This window comes from Harpia harpyja, chromosome 11 (assembly GCF_026419915.1).
Source record: "Harpia harpyja isolate bHarHar1 chromosome 11, bHarHar1 primary haplotype, whole genome shotgun sequence".
Taxonomy (NCBI): domain Eukaryota; kingdom Metazoa; phylum Chordata; class Aves; order Accipitriformes; family Accipitridae; genus Harpia; species Harpia harpyja.
Window position 1 is genome coordinate 20451266 of NC_068950.1, and position 24710 is coordinate 20475975.

At 41.4% G+C, this 24710-nt stretch overlaps 1 protein-coding gene across 4 annotated transcripts in view; it reads left to right on the forward strand.

The window, feature by feature from the left end:
- The first annotated feature begins 5908 nt into the window (after window positions 1-5908).
- The window catches only part of NEK7 (NIMA related kinase 7), a 79718-nt gene continuing 60916 nt past the window's right edge, over window positions 5909-24710 (forward strand). Inside the window, exons 1-2 of one of the 4 annotated variants that reach the window (XM_052800390.1) lie at window positions 6336-6442; window positions 20449-20533. In XM_052800390.1, coding sequence (XP_052656350.1) covers window positions 20477-20533 — 57 coding nt within the window. In that variant the 5' untranslated portion in view covers window positions 6336-6442; window positions 20449-20476. Of the gene's footprint in view, window positions 6443-6987; window positions 7129-14823; window positions 15021-20448; window positions 20534-24710 lie in introns of those variants that run through there. The other 3 variants (XM_052800391.1, XM_052800388.1, XM_052800387.1) reach the window with 3 other exon arrangements.

Here is a 24710-nt window from a genome sequence, read left to right on the forward strand (position 1 = left end):
AAATATACAATTGCACAGTCAATCTCCTTAATGTTTAAAAATGTCAATGTTTATATGAAAAAGAATACCTCTATTTTCATTATAACACAGTTCACCTTTGTAAAAGGTGAACAAAATCTCTGGAAAAAAGTATAAAGCTATCCCATCCCTCAGTATTTGTTGTCTCAAAACTGAAAAGATTTGAAGCTGGTGGTCATACCCATATTTTTTTCATTTATAGTTTAAATGGTTATTTATGATCTTTTCTGTGAAATTTTTTAATCCACTCATACTTAGTCCGCACCATATAGAAAAGTGCTTTCATCTGTTTCATTTAAAGCTCCTATCTGCTAATTTCAATTTATGGCACCTCATTCTTTCACTATGGGAGATAAAGAATGATTATTCTTTTATCATTATTAATCAATAAAACAATAACAATCACGATTCTCTTCTTTATGCCTTTCATAAATTGACATATCCATTTTCTATCTTCCTTCAGTCATCTCATAGAATGGTTTGGGTTGGAGGGGACCTTAAAGATCATCTAGTTCCAGCCCCCCTGCCATGGGCAGGGACACCTTCTTTCACTAGACCGGGTTGCTCAAAGCCCCATCCAGCCTGGCCTTGAACACTCCCAGGGATGGGGCATCCACAGCCTCTCTGGGCAACCTGGTCCAGTGCCTCACCACCCTCACAGTGAAGAACTTCTTCCTTATATCTAATCTAAATCTACCCTCTTTCAGTTTAAAGCTATTACTCCTCATCCTGTCACTACAATCCCTGATAAAGAGCCCCTCCCCATCTTTCCTGTAGGCCCCCTTTAGGTACTGGAAGGCTGCTATAAGTTCTCCCTGGAGCCTTCTCTTCTCCAGGCTGAACAACCCCAACTCTCAGCCTGTCTTCACAGCAGAGGTGCTCCAGTCCCCTGATCACCTTTGTGGCCCTCCTCTGGACCTCCTCCAACAGGTCCATGTCCTTCTTATGTTGGGGGCCCCAGAGCTGAACACAGGACTCCAGGCGGGGTCTCACAAGAGGGGAGTAGAGGGGCAAAATCCCCTCCCTCGACCTGCTGGTCACACTTCTTTTGATGCAGCCCAGGATACGGTTGGCTTTCTGGGCTGCAAGCATACATTGCCAGGTCATGTTGAGCTCATCAACCAACACCCCCAAATTCTTCTCCTTAGGGCTCCTCTCAATCCATTCTCTGCCCAGCCTGTATTTGTGTTTGGGATTGCCCCAACCCCTGTGCAGGACCTTGCACTTGGCCTTGTTGAACTTCATGAGGTTCATATCTCATTTAGTCATTTCTGTTTAACCTGAAGTTTTCCACACGTTTTTCCTCTTATAGAAGTTTTTGCTTACCATTAATTTTCCTTTTCATCCCTCCTGTTTTCCAGTTCTAGGTTTTGGTGGGGTTTTTTTTGTTTGTTTGGGTTGGGTTTTTTTTTATTATTATTATCCTGCATAATTTTGTACCACTGGCAGACTTGGTCATCTTATTATCTCTTTATTATTTATAAAAAGTATGTAACCAGCAATGGACCGAGCACACATCCCTGTAAATTCTAGTAGAAACTTCTCTTCATTGTGGATTATTTATTTCTAATTTTTTTCCTATCTGAAATCAGTTATTAGCTAAGTCCTGGTCCTTTTCTCTTATTGCAAGGCAGCTTAATTTCTTTAAGAAGATTTAGTGAAGATTTGTCAAGAAGTTTTTTTGAAGTACAGGAATCTTATATCATCCAAGCTCACCATTTCTATATACCTTTCCAAAAACTCTTATAAGTTTGTGTGGTATAAAGGGCTCCCCTGTAGGAATCTCTCATGATATCTACATAAGCAAACAATTTCTCTATCCTTATCTTTGTTGAATCCTTCTGTCTTTAAATCATGATCATTTATGGGCCCTGCAAAGTCTACAACAGCAGGCTTCCTGCTTCTAATGTGTTTGGAAGAGGTTTTACAATAAAGTTTCATACCATTACCAACATTTTCCTTCAAATGCTTTTGGCCTGCCTTTTACAGTTTTACATTTAGCCTGCCAGAGGTTTTGCTATTTTCTGTTTTCCTCATCTGAACACAGTATTTTTTTAGGAGTGCCTTTTTGTTAATACTATCCTTTATTTTCATGTGGAGCACTGCTAGTCTTTTGGAGGTCCTCTTACTGGCTTTGATAGATAATAGATGCTTACTCAGAAATTCTAACACAGGTAATTTTCCCCTTTGGCTACTCCTTTTAATTTACTTTTAACAAATGTCCTTGATCTTACGTAGTCCTCTTTTCAACATTCACTGTTGCTATGGTAAATTTATTTGGCCTTTTCACTTCTACAAGGGTGTTGAATTTGAATATATAATGATCAAAATTCTGAAGCTGTTCTTTGATATGGAAGTTCTGAAGAAGTTCTGGTGCCCTGCTCGGTCCAAATCAGGAGTTCTCCAAGCTCCTCTGATGAATTGCTCCATTTAATGATTTATTATGTACCTAAAAGCTTAAGTTCTGCATAAGGCCCTATCATAATATTTATCCAGTGTGGATATAATGGATCTCTCTCTTTACTCCTGCCTTCACAGCCTTTCTGATTTCCCCTACCAAGTCACACACAGGCAGCTATTCTAGCCTTTTTACTGTTAGTAACAAAGAACCAGGATAGAGGGGAAACTTGAAGCCTGAATTTTCAGGCTTCAAGGAATTAGTTGCTTAAAGCAGCTGCTCCTTTTGATTAAATTCCTGTAGTTTATTGATTTGAAGAACCTGAAGAATTGTTAACCAGTGAGTTGTTATGTTATGCTCCTACCTCTGTGACCCCAAAGACATCTATTCCCATCCTCCCCTGTCCTAGTGAGCTCTTTGGCCTAAAAGTTTTAGAGTTTTGAAATCTATATTTTTCCTGAGTCTTAAGTTTATTCTGTTAGTGAACATCTCAAGCATCTAGATGTACAGAGGCCTGGATAATAGCGGAGAGCAAGTTAGGAACCATCAGGGGAGCAGGTCTAAACATTTGAGTTCCCAGTTGACTTTTATATTGTTACCCAACAGTCTCTAGCTGATTTTAAGTCCAGTAGCTTAGTCCTAGCAAAGGACACCGTTTTCTAGTTCAGTGACAATCCAAGCGTAACATTGCCATTCCAAATAATATCCTTTGTCATCACTTGATATTTTTTATATCCTTGAACCCTGGCCATATTTATAGGCTATATATATTCACAGATTTCAATTATATAGATTTCAATGATCAGAAAAAGACTGGTGGAGCTTTCTTAAATTAATATTGATATGTAAATAAATTTATAAAAGCAAGGCTAGTGAAGTGCAGCATCAATTCACAAATAGTGAGGTCCTCATTCCTTCTGCCTCTGGCCTGTTTGATTCCAGGTGTAGAGCATTTGCTGGCAACACCTTCAGGAGTTGATAAGACTTAGGAACAAGCCATGTTCTCCCTCACAGATCCCTAATTCCAGCATGTCTTTGTCCATTTTCTCTAATCCTTTGCTAGCTGGTTAGGCAGTGTGCCCTCCAGCCTCCAAGAGAAGCATTTGCCACAGATAAGCCTGCTCCTTAACAATCCCTAAGGCTACTGGATCTTCTGGAGCCTCTTCTGCCTTTCTGATTCTGTTTGATACAAAGGCTCCATTACAGGGAATACTAGATTAATTTATTTAACTAAAAATGTGCATTGAAAAGCAAAGAAAAACATCCTTCTATAAATAAACATTTGTACAGCACAGGTCTGAAAACAATCTTCTGTGGTATGTGGAAGATTTGTCACTTTGCAAATTTATAATTAATGGGTGCACTGTAGTTACATTTCTATTAAAGGCTTTTTGCCAGCTTATGATGATGGACTAATTATCTGAAGCAGCCTCTTCATTTTTAAGTTTTCTGATTCTCAAACGCCAATAAGGAAATGGAAACAACCATCCTCTAAGAAGGATAAGGTGGGAATACAGGAAAGAGAAGATGCTGCAGCAAGTGGTAATGTCATGCTAAAGTAGCCGTTGGATTTGGGCAACTAAACAGAGAAGCCAAAATATTATAGAAATGTACAGTGAAATAACAGCATGGAGAAAATCAAGGAAAAAGAAAGTAAGTAAGCTCAGTGAATATAAAAATAGGAAGAAAGGCAAAAAAGCCCAATACAGTCAAATTAAGAAAAGGAAGACAGTGAGAAAAAACTCTGGGTTATTCTCTTCTAATGTATGAACGTAGAGAAAGCTTCAAATGCTCCCTGTTCTCCCCCAGTGGTTGTGAGCTGCTCATTTTCCATCTGAGAGAATCTAGAAAACAGCAATAGCTGGATACTATAGTAGTAATGGCCTTTACTTGCAAAAAACCGATACCTAGTAAGACTTGATATTTTGTGATCAGCTACACATCAAATATCAATCCCTCCTTTTTCCAGCAAAGGTTTTGCAAATACATGACTGTCTCATGCAACTAAATTTCTGGTTGAGACTAAAGGGACTTTTGGAGATGGAAAACATTCAGTGGAATTGCTAATTGAGTAACTTCTTAACACTATATGGCAGATCTATCAAGTTTTCACTCTTTGGTATGTGGGGAAACCTAAAGTATTGCACTTTTTACAAGAAAACAATCCAGGGAATTCTTGTCCAAGAAACTGCTTTTGCAAGATAGTTTATCCACCAAAAAAACCCTCTTAATCATGATTCCAATTTATTCTTTTGGGCTGTACTTTTTAAAGAAATACAAAATGCACTTCAAAAGGGAAGATTATAGGGTATATCTGATTCCAGAGGCAGAGCAGTCACCTTGTCACTGTATTTGGCTAGTGACATCAAATAACCCAATGCTAATAATGAGGAAATGTGCAGAATGACTAATAAATGTGTTAACATCAGCGAAATGAGAGCCAACAAAAAAAATTTCCTTTCAAACTTTGTTAGACTTTGTATCACCGAACACACTGCAGACTTCTCAAAGCTGAAAAGTTTGCCTCAAAAGCAGATAGTATAATTTTGTACAGAGGGAGGTGAATAGACTTTTCCCAGACACAGTGGCCCATTTCCTATTTATTCTGCAAGAGACTTAAATCAAGTACAACTTTACCTGTTACAGGGGAAAAAAAACCCCAACCAAACCCAACCCTTGTGAGAACTGAGACTTTGCTTTAGAAAAAATACAAGTAAATCTGGTTCAAGATAGTTTTAAATTACTGTTTTCTCACTGGAGTGCCAGAGATCTCTCTTTTACAGAGTTTCCACACCTAAGGAAGAAGCTATTTGATCACAATAATCCATAATATTACTGGGGAAATTGTGGTCAGCTTTCATACTTTTTCCCTATCGCTGGTTCTTAAGACCTCTGTTGTTCTCTGTGAAGTTAACTGCTTTTCCTCAGACTGAAGCAGGCCAAACTTTCAGGAACCTGAAAAATAGTAGTATTCTGGAATTCAGTACTTTTTATCTACTTAACTCCAGTGCTGTTGCAAAAGTAGAAGCTGGTGGGAGAGGACTCATTGAGAGTCTGGTCTTTTTTGTTCCTGTCACTTTAATTTCTCCAAGCATAGCAAAAAGGAGTTCGAGTCACTTCCAGCTGATACACTCAGTCAATACCTAGTGTCTTGTAGGCTGAGCATCACAACTTCTATAGAAAATGAAAAGTACGTTGTTTGACACGCTGTGTTTTCTAAAGCAGGCTGGGCCAAAGCCTTAGACCCGCGCTGTTCACCTAACTGCAGAAGAACCAGTCTAAGGCCTGAGCTCGTATTTCTCCTGCTGCCGTACGCTTCTGGTTTTGCTAGGAGAGTGCTACGCTTTCCGTGATTGCTGTATTACTGCAGTGCCAGCGCAGATGAAGGCCCCGTTGTGCTTGATAGTATAAACACGCGTCAGATGAACGGTCCCCGTCTCAAAACATTTACAAGCCAAGTAACTTTCAAACGAGCTGCCGTTCCCCCGCATACACGGAGGCGGAGGGAACTGGCCGGCGCTCGGGGCCGCTGGACGCACGCTGGCTTTAATAGCTGGTTGCCAGCCAAGCCCTCGGCCGGAGCGCCGGCGTTCCGGGCCGGAGCCGTGCCCGGCAGCGCCGGTCACCCCGCGGGACGAGGCGGCCCGGCAGCGCGGGGCGGAGCGCGGCGGGGTCCCGGCTGCCCAGCGCCAGAGGGAAACTTCTGCCGCCGCCCGGCAGGCAGCAGGCCGCGGGCCCGGCGGAGGGCAGCCCCTGCCGCTGCCGGCGGACCCCCTCGCCTCCGGCCGGGAGCGGTGCGGCGGTGCGAGGCGGGGCCCGGCGGCCGCCCCGCCTCCCTCCTCGGGGATGCCGGGATGTTTGCGGGCCCGGCAGGAGCAGCAGGGGGCGGAGAGGAGGTCGGGGCCGTTGCGGGTGCCTGAGCCGCCCGCCAGGAGCCCCGGCCCGGCCCCGCGCCTGAGAAGCCGAGGAGGAGAGGAGGCTGGTTCCGGGCCCCCGCGCCAGGAGAAGGCGGAGCCAGGCTTCCCGGTGAGCGGGGCGGCCCGGGGCCGGGGCCGGGGCCGGGGCGGGGGGTCCCGGCGGCCGCGGCCGCTCTCCTGGAGGCGCTCCCCCCCGCCGCTCCGCGCGGGCGTCTGCCCGGGGTCCCGCGTCCTCCCATTGGTCGCCGGGGCTCTCGCTCGCAGTGCTATTGGGCGCGGCAGCTGCCGCTCCGCCCGCCGCAGGGGGACGGAGCGGTATGGGTCTGGGAGCGAGGAACTTTCTGCGCCGCGCTGAGGGGGCGGCATGGCTGCGGCCGGCCTTGGCGGGGCCGCGGCGGTGCCCGCGCCTCGCACGAGGGTATCGCCGCCTGCCCGCCGCCCCGCGGCCTGAGGGGCAGGGCGGGCCGCTGTGGGGGCGGCTGGGGAAGCGGCTCGCTGAGGGCTGCTGTGGCGTCTTGGCCGGCGGCGGCTAGCCCCGCTGCGGAGCACGGCCGCCTCCGTCGAGAGACGAGCGGGCCGCCGGGGGCCCTGCCCGGTGGCGCCGTCTGGCCACCTCAGCGCGCCTCAGGCCGCCTGTGCGGCCTGGCCGTCGTGCCGCTCGCCGCGGCCCCCCGTGCCTCTGCCGCTGGCTGGGCTCTGCGAGTTAGTGCCGCAAGCCGAGCTTCTTTACGTGATGTTTTTCGTAGTTTCCAGCGGGTTTCCTCCAGGCTCCTCTGCTCTCCTCTCACCTGGGTGGTTGGTGTCGGAGGGATGCTCCGCGGGGCAGCCGCGGGGTACGGCCCAGTCTGGAGGGTTTCACACAGTGCTGAGTAAAAATAGCGTCGTCACTGGGATCCGCGGCCCTGCGGGAGTGAGTCGAGAGAGCCCACCGGCCCAGGCGGCAGCCTGCTGCCTCTGCCCCGTTCCCTCCCGCCCGGGCAGCCGCCGCGGGCTGAGGGGAACCGCACCAGCAGCGCCCGGGGCAGGCAGGAGGGCAGAGGGGGATGCCGGGCCGCCAGGGCCCCTCTTGCAGGTGCCCGCGTCTCCTCGTCACTGCTCTCACCAGTTGGCTTTCTCCCGCGGCTGCCGGGTTTGCCTTGCCGCACCGGCTGGTGAGGCTCCCAGGCGGTGGCGGTGCCAGTAGCTGTACGAGGCTGTGAGGAGCTGAGGCCTAGTGGGAAACGCTGGAAGTGAGGCATCCTCCATATGTTGGGGTTCCCCCCTCCCCCGCCTTTTCTGTTTACCTTACGTAAATTACCAATCTGGGTTATACTAGTACTGGCCCCGAATTCCATTTTTTGTCCGTGAGACCTATACCTGCTTGGCTTTGAGATTCAGAAGTTCAGAATATTGTTCTTTCGGTGGAATGTGCTTTGTTTTGCTCTGCATTTCGTGAGGAGCATCACTTCTTGAATGGTAAAACTACTTAGGATGTTAAACCTACATCTCCTAAAAGATGATGAGGGGTGTGCGTGTGCATTAAATCACACAAATATTTGATTCTTGATATTGGAAAAACTGTTTCTTAGTTTTTTTAACTCCTTGCACCAACTGAATGGTAAACTTTTGCCACCTTTGAAGTGGTTTGCAATGGCAGCATCGCATCTTGAGAAAGGTCACGCATGCATGGTAATTTTGCTGAACGTACTGGATATATTTCCTGTATAAAGTTGTATTACAAGCTTGAGATGCAGAAATTACAGTGAATGATACGTTAATCTGTAAGGTAGACACTTTGGATGATTAGATGTTAAGTGGATATTTGCAGCTCCACTAGATCAGGAAGAATGAAGTTGAAAATATTTTACTTTCAAGGCTATCTAGGAGACAATTCAGTGTTGCAGTGTTGTAGAAATGTCTGTATTTGAAATGTTGGACTTGGGCTGTCTTGAGAGAGATAAAATGCAGTAGAAAACAGTCATTAGTTTGTGGGCTGTGAAAAACTCAGGCAGAGGAAGGAAAACTTTTGTGTTGTGGAAAGAGGGGAACTTACAAGCAATGTCTGACAGCTCTAAAGTAAGAACTTAAAGCCCCCCAGGTTGGTTGGTTTGTTTTTTTTTTCCTTTTTGATACTGGAAGAAAGACTATACTAAGAATACTTATTCTTTAATTTCAGAATTTGAAGATATATTTATAAATATCTGATGTTTGGGTAGATGACTTCTCAAAGAACACTTAGCGATTTTCACTGTAAGGGTAGAGATACTGCCTTTGTCATAGATATCTTGTATTCAACATAACAGTTATTGGAGTAAAAAAAATAATTTGAGAACAAATTAAGGAATTCTAGCCACCTAAAAATCTTTTTTTGGTTGACTTATCACAGTGTCTTCTAGGATCTACAAGAATTAGCCAAGTAGAATCTCATCCCCACCATAGAAACTTGTTTCCAAAGAAGAAAAAAATCTAACATTTTAGAGTTCATCTGAAGGCCTGTGAGGGTATGGGAAACTCAAATGAAAAATAGAGTACAAGAAGTCAGTTGCTCATTTTACTGTGACCTGGGGTATCTTCTGAATTGTAAGATAGAGCCATATAGCTCACCCATACCTTTCTTTTTTCTGCACCAGAGTTCAGCTCAGTTGCGCAAAACATAGCCAGTCTAGTATATTTGTCCACAGAGACAATTTGGTGAGGCAATTTGTTCATGCATGCAAAACCCCCTCATATTTAATAAACTTAGTACAATATCCTGCATTTACACTAGCCCTACATTCAGTTGTATCGCCATAAATGCCTTGTTGCTTTCTGAAGTTTGACATTGTTCCAAACATCTGTGCTGAATGGATGAGTTCATGTTACCTTGGAAAGTCTCCTGGGAAAAGCCAAACTGCAGTAACTTCTTCTCTACCTCCAAAGGAATTTTTTTGGTTATTTGGGGCTTATCCAAAAATTCCTCCTGATTCCCAAGGAGTAGTGCTTAGGAATGATGTGTAGTGGGGGATTATCTTGTGCAGGTTAATACTATGGATAGTCATAGGAGTTAACTGACTAATTTCCAGAAAGTTTGTTCAGTCTAGCTACGTTCCATGTGCTTTGCAACAGAGATGAAAATAACTGACCAAAATACCGAAGTGGTGATAAGGGCAGCCTTTAAAGCGCTGATTTGCTGTATTTATCACCATTTGACCCCCCCGGCCACACAGGAAGGAACTCAGCCCTAGATTGAAGTACAACATCACTACCTGTTTCCTTTTTAGTATATTAAAAGGATTCTTCCTGTCAGGTTAGTTAAGCTGAAGAGAAGCAATGCTATTAAAATGAGTTGCTTCTCTGGTGAAGGTAATCCTGTGTGTTTGTCGCTGGCACGTGAAACATAACTGTGATTCAGTCATGATTTCTGTAGCTAGGAGATATGCAGTATATTTCAAGTACCCTTATTCCCTGTTGGGCAAACAGAACACATGCTTATGGAAGGAAATTTGTTATAAAATTTTCAACAAGTCACTAAAAAGAGGAATTTGTAACAAAATACTATGAACAATCACGTTAAGACCTGATTGCACGTAGTTAATCTTGTGATATTATTGACTTCTCACTATTGATTATGGGTGACAAAGTAAATAGACTAATTGCATCATCTGGCATTTGGGAGTTTGCATTCAAGCCTCTTTGCTTTAATCTGCTTGGAATGATTTATAACGAAGTTACTTCTGTCTTATTTAATAGCTAGATCTGTGTTGGACCAGATTAATTACTTTACAGTGTCATAAATGTACATGTAAAGCTTGTAGATTAGATGCTTGCTGAAATCTTTGGGAGAGGTTTGAATTACATGCTGTGAAGTGTTGGTGAAACAGTCTTTTTCAGTTCATTTTAATCTTCTGTCACCGCTGTATACAGTTTACAAAATTATTGATTCCCGGAAAGCTGGAAGGCAAAAATATCACAGGTGAACTTAAAGTTAATTCTAAAGTAAGTAAAAACTTGTGGTGGGAAAATGCATAGCTTTCTCTCCTGTAGAGGCCCTTCTTCTGTACCCTTTTTGTCTTCATCTGAGAGCAGATCCAAAAAAGGAGTTGTCTTTGCAGCAGTTAACTTCCAGTACTTGCCCTGACTGAAATTCAGAACATGTGTTAGGTATGTGGGCTGCTTGTGAAGTTCATGGAGGTAAGGAGGACTTCAGAAGAGGAGCAGCGAGCAGCCTGCAAATAGAGCACTTACTGTACAGCTAGTCATTGAGGATGCTCCAAAACCAGGAATGAGTCTTGCATGTTTTAGCCAGTGGTGGTTTAATGTAAAACATAGAAACAGCTGTGAACTTGAGTGTTGGCCTGCTTCTGAAGTGAGTGTGCTGGCTGCTAGCTGCTTTGCTTCTGGACCCAGGGATCCGGGATTGCTCGCTGCTGTCATGCGTGGTTTCAGGACTCAAAGGTAATGCTAGTCAGAGGATCACAGAAAGCCTGTTAAATATGGCTGGTGTTTCTGTTCTGATTCTGTATAGTGCTTCATTCATTTCATCATCTTTGGGGTAGTACAGATTTTAAACTATATAGTACAGATGTATTTTTTCAGCTTGCGAATGTGCATCTAACACCTGCAGTATGATATCACAAGATGTTGTCTTGCACTGATTTCTAAGATATTTAGACATTTCTTTAAGGATTATGCGGAATTTATTGTTAAGTGTGTTTTACTTCACCTGGAGCGATAGGGACATTATCAGCCATGGTTGTGGCACAGTTGTATGTAGCCAGCCTTCCAAACTGGGTGTTTTTTCCCTTGTGCATAGCAATAACGGGTTTGTCTGACAATGCTTCCAGCCTTTTAATTTGTCCTGTGTCTTTTTTAACTCTTGTATGAAGCTCAGCTGTTTACGCTTTTAGTAAATCTCTTCAGCATCTCTTAATGAATAATTTATTTTTACAGATGCATTTAAAACCATCCCTTCGTTAGGGAAGGGTCTCCTTCCTCTCTGCATACTGGAGTTGCAAGGTTTTGGGGTTTTAAGGGTTTCCAAATGATGTCGTACCTTCCTCTCTCTGAAAATATTTGCTTTATTTTTTTTCCAATTTGACTTGTTACCCTGGTTTATTCTCCTTCCATTTATTTTGTTTCCTATTTCTACTTTCCTGTACAGTATTTTCTTGACAAAACTCTTGGCTTGGTGTTGAATAAATTGCCTTCTCTCTATGCTGGCTCTTGCCTTCCTGTCATGGCTATTTTGAGTTTAAGTACTTGTTAGGATCCGTACCTAAGGATAAAGTAAAATGAAGTGTGAGCTAATGTACTAGCGTGCTGTTGCCAGAAGGGAGATGTTCTGTTTCTTCTACAATCCCCTTCCTACATCTCCCATCTTTGAACTTCCCCTACTTATTCTCTGGCACTCAACAGACTCCTGTATGCATTGATTCAGCTCACTGGTTGCAGAACATAAACCCAGCTGCAGTAGGGAATTAAATCACCTCAGGAAAAGGTCCAAAGAGTTGAAGATGGCTATGCAAGATCATGTGGCAGAGAAAGGGAGAGAAAGACAGACCTGTGGTGTCACTGAGCAGTTAGGTTGGCTTGTATAATTTCATGTTAGAAATGTAATTTGAGAATAGATTTAACAGCTCTAAGTTGGGGCTGCTCCACCCTCAGCTATGTCTTCCCCCCTGTCTTTTGCCATCACAGTTCTGTCCATGTCTCTGCAATGGAACAATTCAGGGAACTGAACTGGAAAAAAGTGACTTTTTGTCAAGGTTCGTTTTCATCTAGTTTCGTTACCTTACCAGGAGTCTGGGTAGCCACTGGAACCCCACTGGAAGGAAGAGGGTCTGGAAGGCATGGCTGAAGGCAGGGGAAGCAGCAGTGTCACATAATCAGTTCATGCTGTCTTAGAACTGCATCCTTACAGAGGCAGTAGCACAACGGAGGGTGATGTGTGCTGAGGACTTGCTTACTTGACAGTATTGTGGTTAGATATGATACTTCATTCCCTGCAAAACTTTTCACTGTGACATGATCATGATCCACCTGTGTCCTTTATAGCTGGGTATTTAGTATGAAGAAATGGGTTATCAAATTTCTTTCCAGGTGAATAGAAGTTAAATGAAAATGTAGAAGCCTGCTGCACGAGCAGTTTCAGTTCCTGTTTCTTCTTCAGTTTGTATGAAATAACAAACAGTTCAAAAAGGGGCAAATCAGTGCATGTACAACCCTTTGGGAGCACCTCGCAAGATAAGCAATCTGCTTGAGTGACGACATAATTGAAATGGAGAGGGAGAAGTAAACAAAATCTAACTTCTTAAATTGTGCAAATGAATGAAGAGGAAGGGAAGCGGACTTGTGAAGCAGGAGAGCTTGGACTTTCATCGTCTAGTCAGCGCTGACAGAGAGCAAACTCTTAGTAGTTGGGGAATGACAGTGACTGGCATGTGTTTGCAGGGTTGGAATGAAAATATGCCCGATAAGTCAGGTCGAATGGATGAGCAAATTGCATACGAACTCTTAGTGTATTCCCTTACTTTTCTGTAAGTAGATTTTATTTGTGTATGGTTAATTCTGCTCTTGCTAAAACCAACTCTTAACCCAGCTTAACTATCTGTGTGTGTTTTGTTGTCTTTGACTGGACCGCCCATGAGTAGGGAATTTGGACATAAGCTTGTTGAAAAATTCAGTATTAGTTATTTCCATATAGACAGATGATAGCTACTCGTATATTAACAAGAGATGAGAATTTGTGTTGTCCACATTCAAGGCTGTCCCTACAGAGGGGAGGAATGTCCTGCCATCCTGTGGGGAGTATTGATTTGGCAGCGTATTAAAAAATCAAAGGCTTTTAGAAGCTGTTTCTGAAATTAAGGCTAATCCTACTTCTGTATATGCATCTATATTCAATCACTTTCAGTGCTTTAAAAGTTGCAAATACAACTTTTCTCTGAAGTGGATGCTTCTGCAGAAAATTATACAAATGAGTATGTATTTTTCACATTTCAGAAGACTCTTTTTTTGACAATGTGAAGCAAATACTTCATTTTTACCACTGTCAGCTAATAGTAAATATTCTGTGTGTACGCACACATAGGTATATATGCATAATCTATAAATACGCAGAGACACATATATATATGTGTGTGCATATTTATATATTATTATGCATATATATATAATGTGTGTGTGTATATATGTATACTAATTGGAATAAATGACATATTTTACTGTGCTAGTGATTAACTTGGTCTTCCAGTCTTGAGATTGCTTTATACCTTGCCAATTAAGGTCTTGATTGTCTTGGCAGAGTTCAAGTGAGTGTCAGCTTAAATGCATTTTGCTTTACTAATGTGTACATCTACCTTACCTATTCACAGAGTGAGAAAAATAAACTGGTGTGGCAATTATTTGGCATATATCAAATATTTGTTCATTGAATAAGTAGTTTAAATAATCAGCAACTTTACAGTACTCTAAATTAAATAACTCATGGTAATATTTCATTGACAACATTATGTTGTGCATTGTATAGTTCTTGTAATTTCTGATTAACAGCAGATGGATAAAAAGTTTAGTATTTTTGAGAAATAGACAATGTGGGCTGGGCAGGAGCATGACCAGTCACAGATCATGATGGTTAATGGAAAGGCATTGATTAGCTATTATTTTTAAATATTTAAAGTGTTTCAGCGTTATTTTGTAATTTCTAAAGCTGTCTTTTAAGCCGAGTGTGTAACTTTATGAACGGATGGCATAGTAATGTGGATGTATTTAACCAGATTTCATTTTAATGATCTGTGTTAGTCAGGAATAATTTACTGAAAAGACACTATGTATGTCCTGTGCTGCCATTGCTATTATTTGGAAATTTGTTTTTTCCAGTTAGAATCTACTGCCACTCATGTTAAATATACCCATATTAAATATTGAGTTTAGAATGCCAGTGGTATAAAGGTGGATGAATAACTTCTTGAAAAGTATTTTAGCACTTAAACTACAACCCACTTGAGTTTCATCTTTCCAGTTGCATTCTGATTTGTGGGGGAAACCGCAACAAAACCAATTTGAAGAGAGCAGACTTTCAGGTAAACTGCTGGGGATCTTGGTTTTCTTGTGCTTTTTGGAGGTATTCAGATAGAGGAAGTATGTAAAGGCTTTGGACATCTCAGCGTTCTGAGAGCTGCTTTTGGGGTACCATATGTGGGCTGTTGTTTTCTAAGTATTTCCTGGTCTTTAGCAATGCACTAAAAATATTATCTATGAAACTGAAGTGACTTTCACTTTGCAAGTAAAATGTTTCTATTATAACATCAAAACTTACATTTTTTTTCCTGTTCAATGTTTTATACAGAGCACCAGGAAAAAAATTACATTTTAATGTTAAAGAATTAACGATAGATTCATATTCCAAGTTGGTTTGCTTTATTGGATATGACTTCTGGGTTCCTATTTGTTTGGAAAACTCATAGCCGTGCTGTCATTTAATGTAACGTGAATGATAAAGTTGGGATGCTCGGTTTACAGCTACTGACATTCTGTTGCTTCCCCGTGTATGTCCTGAGCCCCTGCTTTTAAAATCACTTTGAAAATTTGTAAAATGCAACCTGCACCCTGGATGCCAGCATTGAGTGGGCACTGAAGTGTTGATCAGTGTTGGTGACCTGACAAAGTGTGGGCCAGGTTTGACCAGCAAGCCAGATCCCTCCAAGTGGCCAACCTTTTGCCTTAAAGAGGTAAAGAATGACTCTTAAGGCGGTATGTTTTATAAACCAGTAGGATGGCTGTTTCTTAACCTGCTCGCATCAAGCTTAAGGGCCAAACTGTTATTGCTGAGTCTAAAGTTTATCTCCTCCCAAAAGGTATGTAGTTCTGATCTAGGAGCTGAGAGTTGTGGTTATGTCAGCATGGCTCTCCAGGTGAGAGAGCAGAGCTGGAATTGGACCGGCATGCTTGGGCTCCCTGGCATTACTGGCATGCTGGGATTAACACCGGTGTGGTGGGTTGGGTAGTTGTGTTTTGGATATTCAGTAAGGCATTTAGAAATCTAAACCCTTGTTTCCAGAGCACAGTTTTTTTTTAGTTTCAACCAGGGTGACTATTTGAATGTTCTACCTGGGTTTAAATTGTGCTTTTGGGTAGCTGAGAGTCAACATGTGATATAAGCAAATGGGAACATTCCTTTAGCCTGTATGCTTATATGGAAACTAGTATTAATATATGTGTTTTTTTTTCTCAGCTGAGGATGATCCTTATCTTTGAACTTCGTTAGTAAAGATAGCTGAAAAGTTTAGGGATCTAAAATTTGTCATTTTAAATCCATGTTAGATACTGAAGAATCTAACTTGACACCAAAAAGTAAGGAGTATGTAGTTGTTTCTGGAGGGCTTCGGCTCTAACCTAACTAAAATTATGGTTGTACTAAAAACTAAAAATACCTGCCTTAATTGATGGTGTAATCCAGAAGTAAACATAGTACATTAAATCGTTCGTGAACAGCAACTAAAGCGACTGTGCGCCTGATCAGTAGTACATTGTGAATGGTGTATCTTCATCTTTCTCTGTGTTAATAGTTATGTGCAGTAGTTACATCTATATTCTGCAGAAAAAAAGAGCAAGATTTTCAGGTTCTCAGCAGAACTGTAACACTCTGAATATTCTTTTAAGTATATACTTTTTTTTTAAATATAGCTGTTTCTTCTTTGACATTGATTATTAAATGTCCCCACTTAAGTTCCAAAATTAATAAACAAGCGTATAGCATGTAGCTAATGGAAACTATGTATCATTGAGACTATTAATGATGTTTTCTACAGGAAAGCATTGTATTTTTTTTGTTGTAGAACTGCCATCTGTTAAAGCAATAACATTATTGCCTGAATACCGTGAAATGTGTTTCAATTTGAATGGTTTATGGACTTTGACCTATGAATCTTTCAAAAATGGTATTTTAAAATATATTGCAGTGAAATGTCAGTGTTGAACTCTGCGTCCTGTTCCAGAGTAGGTCCTCTGCTCTGATTTCACTAACAGTTATGGGTAGTCCCACTTCTCTAGCAGGCTGGTGGAAACCACCTGGAAAGCTGAGTGCTGATTGTGGGACCTGAGCTTCTGTTGGGGTGTAGGAATGCACCCTTGCATTTTGGGCTACTTCGTACCTTTGCATGATCTTCAGATGCTTGGGCAGATATCCCAGAGCTTTCACAGGTGGCCACTAAGGAAGTGAGTAAGGACAGTGAGGCCTGTATATGAAGGAAGGAAAAGGTGTTATTCCCAATTCAGGCAGTTGCAGTGTGATAGTCTAACTTACTGGTGAGGATTTGACTTCCTTTTGCTGTCTTGTGGACTCTGTGCGTCGAGTAAATAGTGTCAATTAGAGGAGTTGCTATGCAATTTCAATTTCAAAAGAAAAATTAGTGGCGGTGTCTGTATCCCCAGGTACTTCATCCTGGCATCCTTGGAGTGTAGGTGCCACCTTCTGTTATGATCAACTGAAAAAGACAAAGATTGAAATACTAGTAGGTAACCAAAAGTCTTCTCATACCTGCAAAGTATTAGCAACTGTAACTGGAGTATAAGATTTAGTGTATGTGCTTGTGTTCCTGTGATTGCTATCGTATACAGGCTGGTCTGAATCCAAATGATTTCATCTTCAAAATGATGAAAGTCATCTTTGCAACATAGATGATTCAGAGAGTCTTTCATTGTTCCTATCTTTGCGAGTGGTATGGTGAAGGCAAGGAGTCCTTTCCTCCTACATGATCAGCGTGACAGCGTTTAAAAACATTAGTTATGTTTGGCACTTTGGAAGTTTTGAGTGGTGGTGGTATAGTTGGCTCGCCTCTCACTTCATCTGTTGTCTGTTTTCCATGAACCAAAGTATATCATGGTGATGGATTTGCAGAAGGTCATTGTATTACTTGTTTAAAGAGGTGATAGACATGTCACATTTAGATGTGTTTTCTATTCGCTTTTCAATTTTAAACAAGCGATGACTCTTTGGCAGTATTTTTAGTGTCTTTTCACCATAAATTAGAACTTGAAAACCATCTTTGGAACAGTAATAATTATTGTCTCAATCTTAAATTTAAAGATGATAAATATTATACCGCTGTGTTTTGACCTCTGGGAGTGTATTATCAAGGTGAGAGGCATGCCTCACTGTGAAAACAGTCTTCAAGCAGCAAAATCTAATACTTGCTTATGTTGACAAACAGTACAAAAGATTCATTTTGCATCCTTGGCATTTTGTATGATCAAAATGCCAAATTACTCTAAAATGTGAATCTATCATGCAGTCTTCAAAGACAAAAACAAGTTAAAAAAAATAAAAGAGCTTCCATATATGGACAGAAAATACTGATCTCTGCCTTTCCTCTGCAAAAGCGACACCAAATCCACAAGTTAATAAATCTTCCATGCTTCCTATGGTAGAACATTTGTTACCTCTTTAGTTTACTTGCTTTTATTATAAAACCAAGCCACAGAATCACTGGCAGTGGTAATGATAATGACTTCTCTTTCTACTTTTTCCCCAAATTAAAAAACAAATGCCCTGCCCCCCCCCCCCAATTCCCAAACACTTCCAGTCAGTGCCTCTGACCATTCAGACAAGATGAATGGATTGTATAGTTCCTGAGTCAACATACATCATCTAAACATTTCAGCTTAGATTTCATTAACCTTGGATAAATGTCTGCAATAGAGGATAAAGAATTTTGTATTTACTTCTTTCCCCAGGGATTTTGAAACAAGTGTTTGTGACCCATAAGAATTATCTATTGGTGCATTACATGGTCAACAGTCTTCAATATGTAAACATATTAGTAAAACACACTGCAAAATTTTCAGTAGAAATATTGATGCTATCAAAAAGATTAAAATTCTTATAAGGACTCTTCAAAATAGCACTTCAGAAAAGAATTCATGGCATCTTGGCAGTGACAGATCTCTACAGCAAGAAATTAGCAGAAGATTCCTTAAGATTGCCACGCATTCCTCCCCTAGAACTTGCAGCTGCATAAAACCCTGTGAATCTAACTGGGGAATTTAGATGCAGTTTTGTGACAACAGTTTAATTTTCAGTGTTGTGTTATGATTTCTTGCCTTGGTGGGGAGGTTGTATGGGAGATGTTATAGAACTTGCAGGAAGTGTCAAAATTGATGTCCTAGGGCTGGCTAAAAAAATTGCTTAGCCAGCGGCGTGCAGCATGTATCTGCTGTTTCCCCCTTTCTCGTGATGCTCATTCTGACAGTCTTACAAAGCTTTGCAATTCTTACCTCCTCTTCTCTGCCTCACACCTCAGTTTGATAATTGATTTTTTTTTTTTTCTCTTGACCTGCCTGAAATTGCTTTTTTCAGATCTCTTTTTATCTTTGGATTAATTACACCTAATACTCAGGCAAAACAACAGAAAGTCTCAAACTGTATGCTTTATATGGGAGTACTAAGGATAGGAAGGCAAAGCTGTGGGGGCCCTTAGTCGCTCTGGAGGATGGCTGTGGTTTGGTGTTACAAATAGCTAATGGTACTGGAATGGCATGGGGTAACTGCTTTAAATGGGGGAGTGAAAGATCACTAATGACTTGTTTTGTGTATCCAATCCACTGTTTAATATGGTAGGGCAGTATATTGAGAAACTTTGCAAAACTGCTTTGTGATTATTTTATCTATTGACAATGAATCACAATGATGCTGTAAGAATGAACACGAGCTATTTGTTAGAGTTTCTTAAATGTTTTGCAGCGGGCTTTGAAAAACGTTTCTAAGGTTTGCTGCTTTCTGTTGGGAGTTATTTCTAAGCTTTTTAATATTCTCTAAAGAAATTATTGGGGAGATTTATTTTGTGTGTGTTTTTACAGAGATAGTAGATTGTAGGCTTTCATGCTGAACTTAAATGCTATTTGCGAAATTTTTCCTTATTCTAAAAGGAGGTTTGTGAAACATAAGTAGCGCTGTGTGCAGAAGGACGATTGCAGTATTTGAAGTATATAGATTTATCAGAATAAATTTATCACAGGAAATTTCCTGATGTTAAAGATTAAGAGGTATCAGGAAAGTGTTTTATGTCAAGCCATTTCTAGAACTTTTAGGGTTTGGAAGAGGAAATAAGAAAATAAATAAATAATTGAAAAGGAAGAATAGTTTTCCAGTCAGGCACATGACTCTTGTTCCTCTGAAGGCCTTAGCCGGTTTGACCAGGTAATAGGCAGAAATACTTTGTGTTTGTGTGATGAAAAAGTTTTTCAGGCCTTGCCTCTCATTTGTATAAAAGCTTATTTCGTTGTTTGCATTCGAAGCTGCTGGTGAACTTCCTGTTGTCTTCATCTGAGCAGAGATGGCCCTCACAGGCACCAGTAAAACTGGGTGCTGCACCTGCTACTGCTCAACAAAATGTCGTGTAGCCTAAGAAAGGATTTGCTTAGCTGAGAAAAAAGCCTTGTGAGCATTTGCATTTTTGTCTCTCCTGTTCTTCCTAATAGTGATTCCGCACATTTTGCAACCCTTTTTATTGGTCAAAGCCTTGTGTCTCTATCTAGGGAACTTGGCAGGCATCTTTCCTCCCATCTTTTTGATGGGATATAAGAGGTTCATAGTTGGGAATAGAGGCTGTGCTCCTAATACGGTATCTCAAAGCCCTCTTAGCTGGCTTGTCAGAATGCAATGAGTGTACATGTTTAGCTTTTTTCTCTTTAGATGGAACTACTCTTGCATACTCCCTAAAATCTACAGATAACTTAATGCAACATAAACAGTATGCATGCAGCAGTTATAACTTTCCTGCTGATCTGCTATTTCCCATGCTGCCCATAGGTTTGAGGTACTGGCCAGCAGACATCTGTGTAGTTAAACAAGTGGTTGGTGCCTCTAAAGAACAATGGGGTGATGCAGCTTTTATCAGACAAAATGATTAGTCTGGCTCAAGTAGTTTAATGCACATCTTCTAATAATAAGTTCAGATGTGTATAATGATGTATTTCGTTTTATAGAACAGCTAAACGTAAGAAAAATTCCTTCCCAAAACAGTGCAGGGCTGGAATAGTTAAATGTTTGTAAACTTAAGCATGTGAATGAGAAGATTAATTCTTCAGTTCTTTTGCTGATGTTCATTGATCATAAATACAGATTGAATTACAGTGTAATGACTGTATTTCCCTTTTCAGGACATAAGGGACGCTTTTACGTGATAGAATGGATGAACAGTCACAAGGCATGCAGGGGCCTACTGCTCCACCATTTCAGCCACAGGTACTTTTTTTTTTTTTTTTTTTTAAAACAGTTACTCAAGACTGGATGCTATCATTTTTTAAATAGAAAAAGAGAGAAATTAGAAAACACTACTTCTTGTGGGGACAAAGCTGTGAACAGATAGAGTGTATTCTGGTGATCTTGAAATTAATTGAAGTCCTATATTTCATAGAAAATAATTATTTTCATTTTTGCCTCCTACTGTTTCAATTGGAGTTGGAGTAGGAAGCAAAAATGAAGACAGTTGTTTTCTTGAGAAATGGTGAGCTGTTAAACACTATGTTTTGAAATTGTATTAGAAATACCTTATTTATTTCAGACTGCTCACTTCAAATTTCTCTTCTTATACTTCCTGATGGTGATACTATATGAATTAGTGCCATTATCTGTTGAAACCAGGTAAGAGAAATTCCCAGTAGCTGTTGTTCTGTTAGAAAGAAGATGCATAAGAAATTTAGTTCTTGATATGATGGTGTGAAACAAAAGGATAAAGATTGATAAGAGTTAATATTGGGGTGTTGCTTTTTGACATTTTTAGGAGGTAATTCTTTGAAGGGAGTGCAAGAGCCTGTAGAGGAATACCCTAAATATTTACTGTGGTAACCATTCTGAAGTAAAAGCTGGACAGTTCTTTACAAAGCTGGAACCTAAATTTTGTAATTTTCTTATTAACAGCATAGGTGATAGGGCAATTTGTGCCATTTATTTTATAAAAAGTAAAGTGAATTCTAGCTTGTGAAATTTAGTAAATATACAACAACAGCAATAACCTTAGCTCCAGTGTTTTTATTATAGCATTGTGATAACAAAAAAATCTGGATTTAGTAGCATTTATACCAATGCAAAACAGTTAGAAATTTAAGACAAATGCGTAGCTATGCATACAGATATTTTGAGAAAATACGTTTGTAATTTCAAAAAATACAAAAACCAAAATTGATATTATGAATATCATGAAGGGTCCCCAGTATTAGTACAGTTTTTTTTTTCCTTTCCTGACGAAAGAGAAAATAGAATACAGCTGATGAAGCTTTCTGTATTTCTGGGAAACCTTCCTATGTTTTCTGTTTGCTGACTACAAACAGGTTTCCGATTTCCTTGTCTGTCTTCTGAGTATTTGAATACCTGCTTCTGATTCACAGAATCAACTATTTGAGGACTGTTTCAATTTTAGGAATATTACTTTAACCTACAAATTCAGTTTATGAATTCATACTAGTAAAATGCTTCTAGTTTTACTGTTCCAAGTCATATGGCTCATCTACAGATACCCGGTTTCCTCTGTGGTAAACTAAGGACAGACCTAAAAGCAATACTGCTGTAATCAACTAGACACTTTATTGTCAGCTTTGATTAACTGTCAAGGATTTTCATAATATGTGTCTCATTATTCTTTTTTAAAATCAGTTACTGTTTAAGCTGCACTAAGCATGATTTTTGTGATTTGATTTTTCTTGAGACGAAAGGTTTTGGGTTTGTGGATCTGAGCTGGACCTGCATCAGCGTATTGACTGTTTTGTATTTCAAGGGGAGCAAGCGTGCTCTGATAGTCATATTGCCAGTGTAATACTAAAATAGTCATTCAGTGATGTTCTTGTCATGTTAATCCAAATTGTTTTTCCTGTGAGCCAGATATATACTTTAATTCTTATGGATTTCTTTGCTAATGGAGCATGCTTATGGTAAAAACTAGTGTCCTGGTTTCAGCTGGGATAGAGTTAATTGTCTTCCTAGTAGCTGGCACAGTCCTATGTTTTGAGTTCAGTATGCAAAGAATGTTGATAACACTGATGTTTTCAGTTGTTGCTCAGTAGTGTTTAGACTAAAGTCAAGGCTTTTTCAGCTTCTCATGCCCAGCCAGCGAGAAAGCTGGAGGGGCACAAGAAGTTGGCACAGGACACAGCCAGGGCACCTGACCCAAACTGGCCAACAGTGTATTCCATACCGTGTGACATCACATCTAGTATAGGAACTGGGGGGTGGGGGCGGGGCATCGCCACTCAGGGACTAGCTGGGTGTCGATCGGCGGGTGGTGAGCAATTGCACTGTGCATCATTTGTACATTCCAATCCTTTCATTATTGCTGTTGTCATTTTATTAGTGTTATAATTATCATTAGTAGTTTCTTCTTTTCTGTTCTATTAAACTGTTCTTATCTCAACCCATGAGTTTTACTTCTTTTCCTGATTTTTCTCCCCCATCCCACTGGGTGGGGGGGGGGAGTGAGTGAGCGGCTGTGTGGTGCTTAGTTGCTGGCTGGAGTTAAACCACGACAACTAGTAATGAGAAGAGGTTACTGTACTATTACTGATACATTTAGGAGAAGCAAGAACTGAAATTGAAAATACAGCAGGTTATGAGCAACAGGTGAGGTAATGATTTATCAAGAATTGTGTGTCAGGTTTTGATAAACCTGTGAATCTCTTCTAATTCTCTTGGTCATTATATTGTATAAATATATGCTCATATTCATAGCAAATTAAATTACCCTAATCACTAAAAATTGTTGATGAGGAGCATGAGAATATTTAGCTAAACAGTATAATGGTTTAGTCCCAATTAATCTGAAAACACCATTTCACAAAATCACAGAATGGTTGAAGTTGGAAGGAAAGTCTGGAGGTCATCAGCCCCCCTGCTCAAGCAGGGTCTCCTAGAGCACGTTTCCCAAGACCATGTCCAGGCTGCTTTTGAATATCTCCAAGGACAGAGATTCCACAACCTCCTTGGGCAGCCTGTGCCAGTGCTCAGTCACCCTCACAGCGGAAAAAGTGTTTCCCAATGTTCAGACGAAACCTCCTGTGTTTCAGTTTGTGCCTGTTGCCTCTTGTCCTGTCACTGGGCACCATTGAAGAGAGCCTGGTGGTGTCTTTTATCGCCCTCCTTTCAGGTATTTGTATGCATTGATGAGATCGCCCCTGAACCTTCTCATCTCTAGGCTGGGTGTTCCTAGCACCCTCAGCCTTTCCTCATATGAGATGCTCCAGTGCCCTGATCGTTAGAGGGCCTTTGCTGGACTCTCTCCAGTATGTCTATGTATGGATGGCCCTGAACTGGACACAGTACTTCAGGTGTGGTCCCACCAGTGCTGAGCAGAGGGGAAGGATCACCTCCCTCCACCTGCTGGCAACACTCCTCCTAACGCAGCCCAGGACACCATTTGCCTTCTTTGCTGCAAGGACACACTGCTGGCCCGTGTTCATCTTGGTGTTCACTAGGATGCCCAGGGTCTGGCCTGTAAAGCACCCAGCATGTACTGGTGCGTGGGGTTATTGCGGCCCAGGTGCAGGGCTTTGCACTTCCCTGTGCTGAACTGCATGAGGTTCCCGTCAGCCCATTTCTCCAGCCTCTTGAGGTCCCTCTGGATGGCAGCATGACCCTCTGGTGCATCAGCCATTCCTCCCAGTTTTGTGTCATCAGCAAACTTGCTGAGGGAGCACTTTGCCCTATCATCCAGATCACTAATGAAGATGTTGAGCAGGACTGGACCCAGTATTGACCCCTGAGGTACGATGCTAGTTACTGGCCTCCAACTAGACTTCATACCATTAGAAGCTCATTTTCTATTTGGAATTCAGTGCCTGAAGGCTCTGTTGTAGTCTGTTATCTACAAAGTTAAAACACTGTGCTTCATTACATCACAAGGACATTTTGAAAGTGCAGATATCTAAGTACTCCCAAACCTCTTGCATCTTGTAAAAAGGATTATGCAAGAAGGTAGGAAAATATGGATTAGTAGTCTGATACAGTAGACTTTAAATTCCTGAAAAGCAGAATGGGAGCTTTTTAGCATCTGAAGAGAAAAAACCGTGATGCTCTTACTAGACCTGATGTGATGGGTTAACCCTGGCTAGATGCCAGGTGCCCACCAGAGCTGTTCTATCACTCCCCCTCCTTCTCAACTGGACAGGGGAGAGAAAATATAACAAAGAGCTTGTGGGTCGAGATAAGGATAGGAGAGATCACTCACCAATTACCGTCACGGGCAAAACAGACTCAGTTTGGGGAAAAATTAACTTGATTTATTACAAATCAACCGGAGTAGGGTAATGAGAAATAAAACCAAATCTCAGAACACCTTCCCTCCACCCCTCCCTTCTTCCCGGGCACAACTTCACTCCCGGATTCTCTACCAACCCCCCAGTGGCACAGCGGGACGGGGATGGGGTTTACGGTC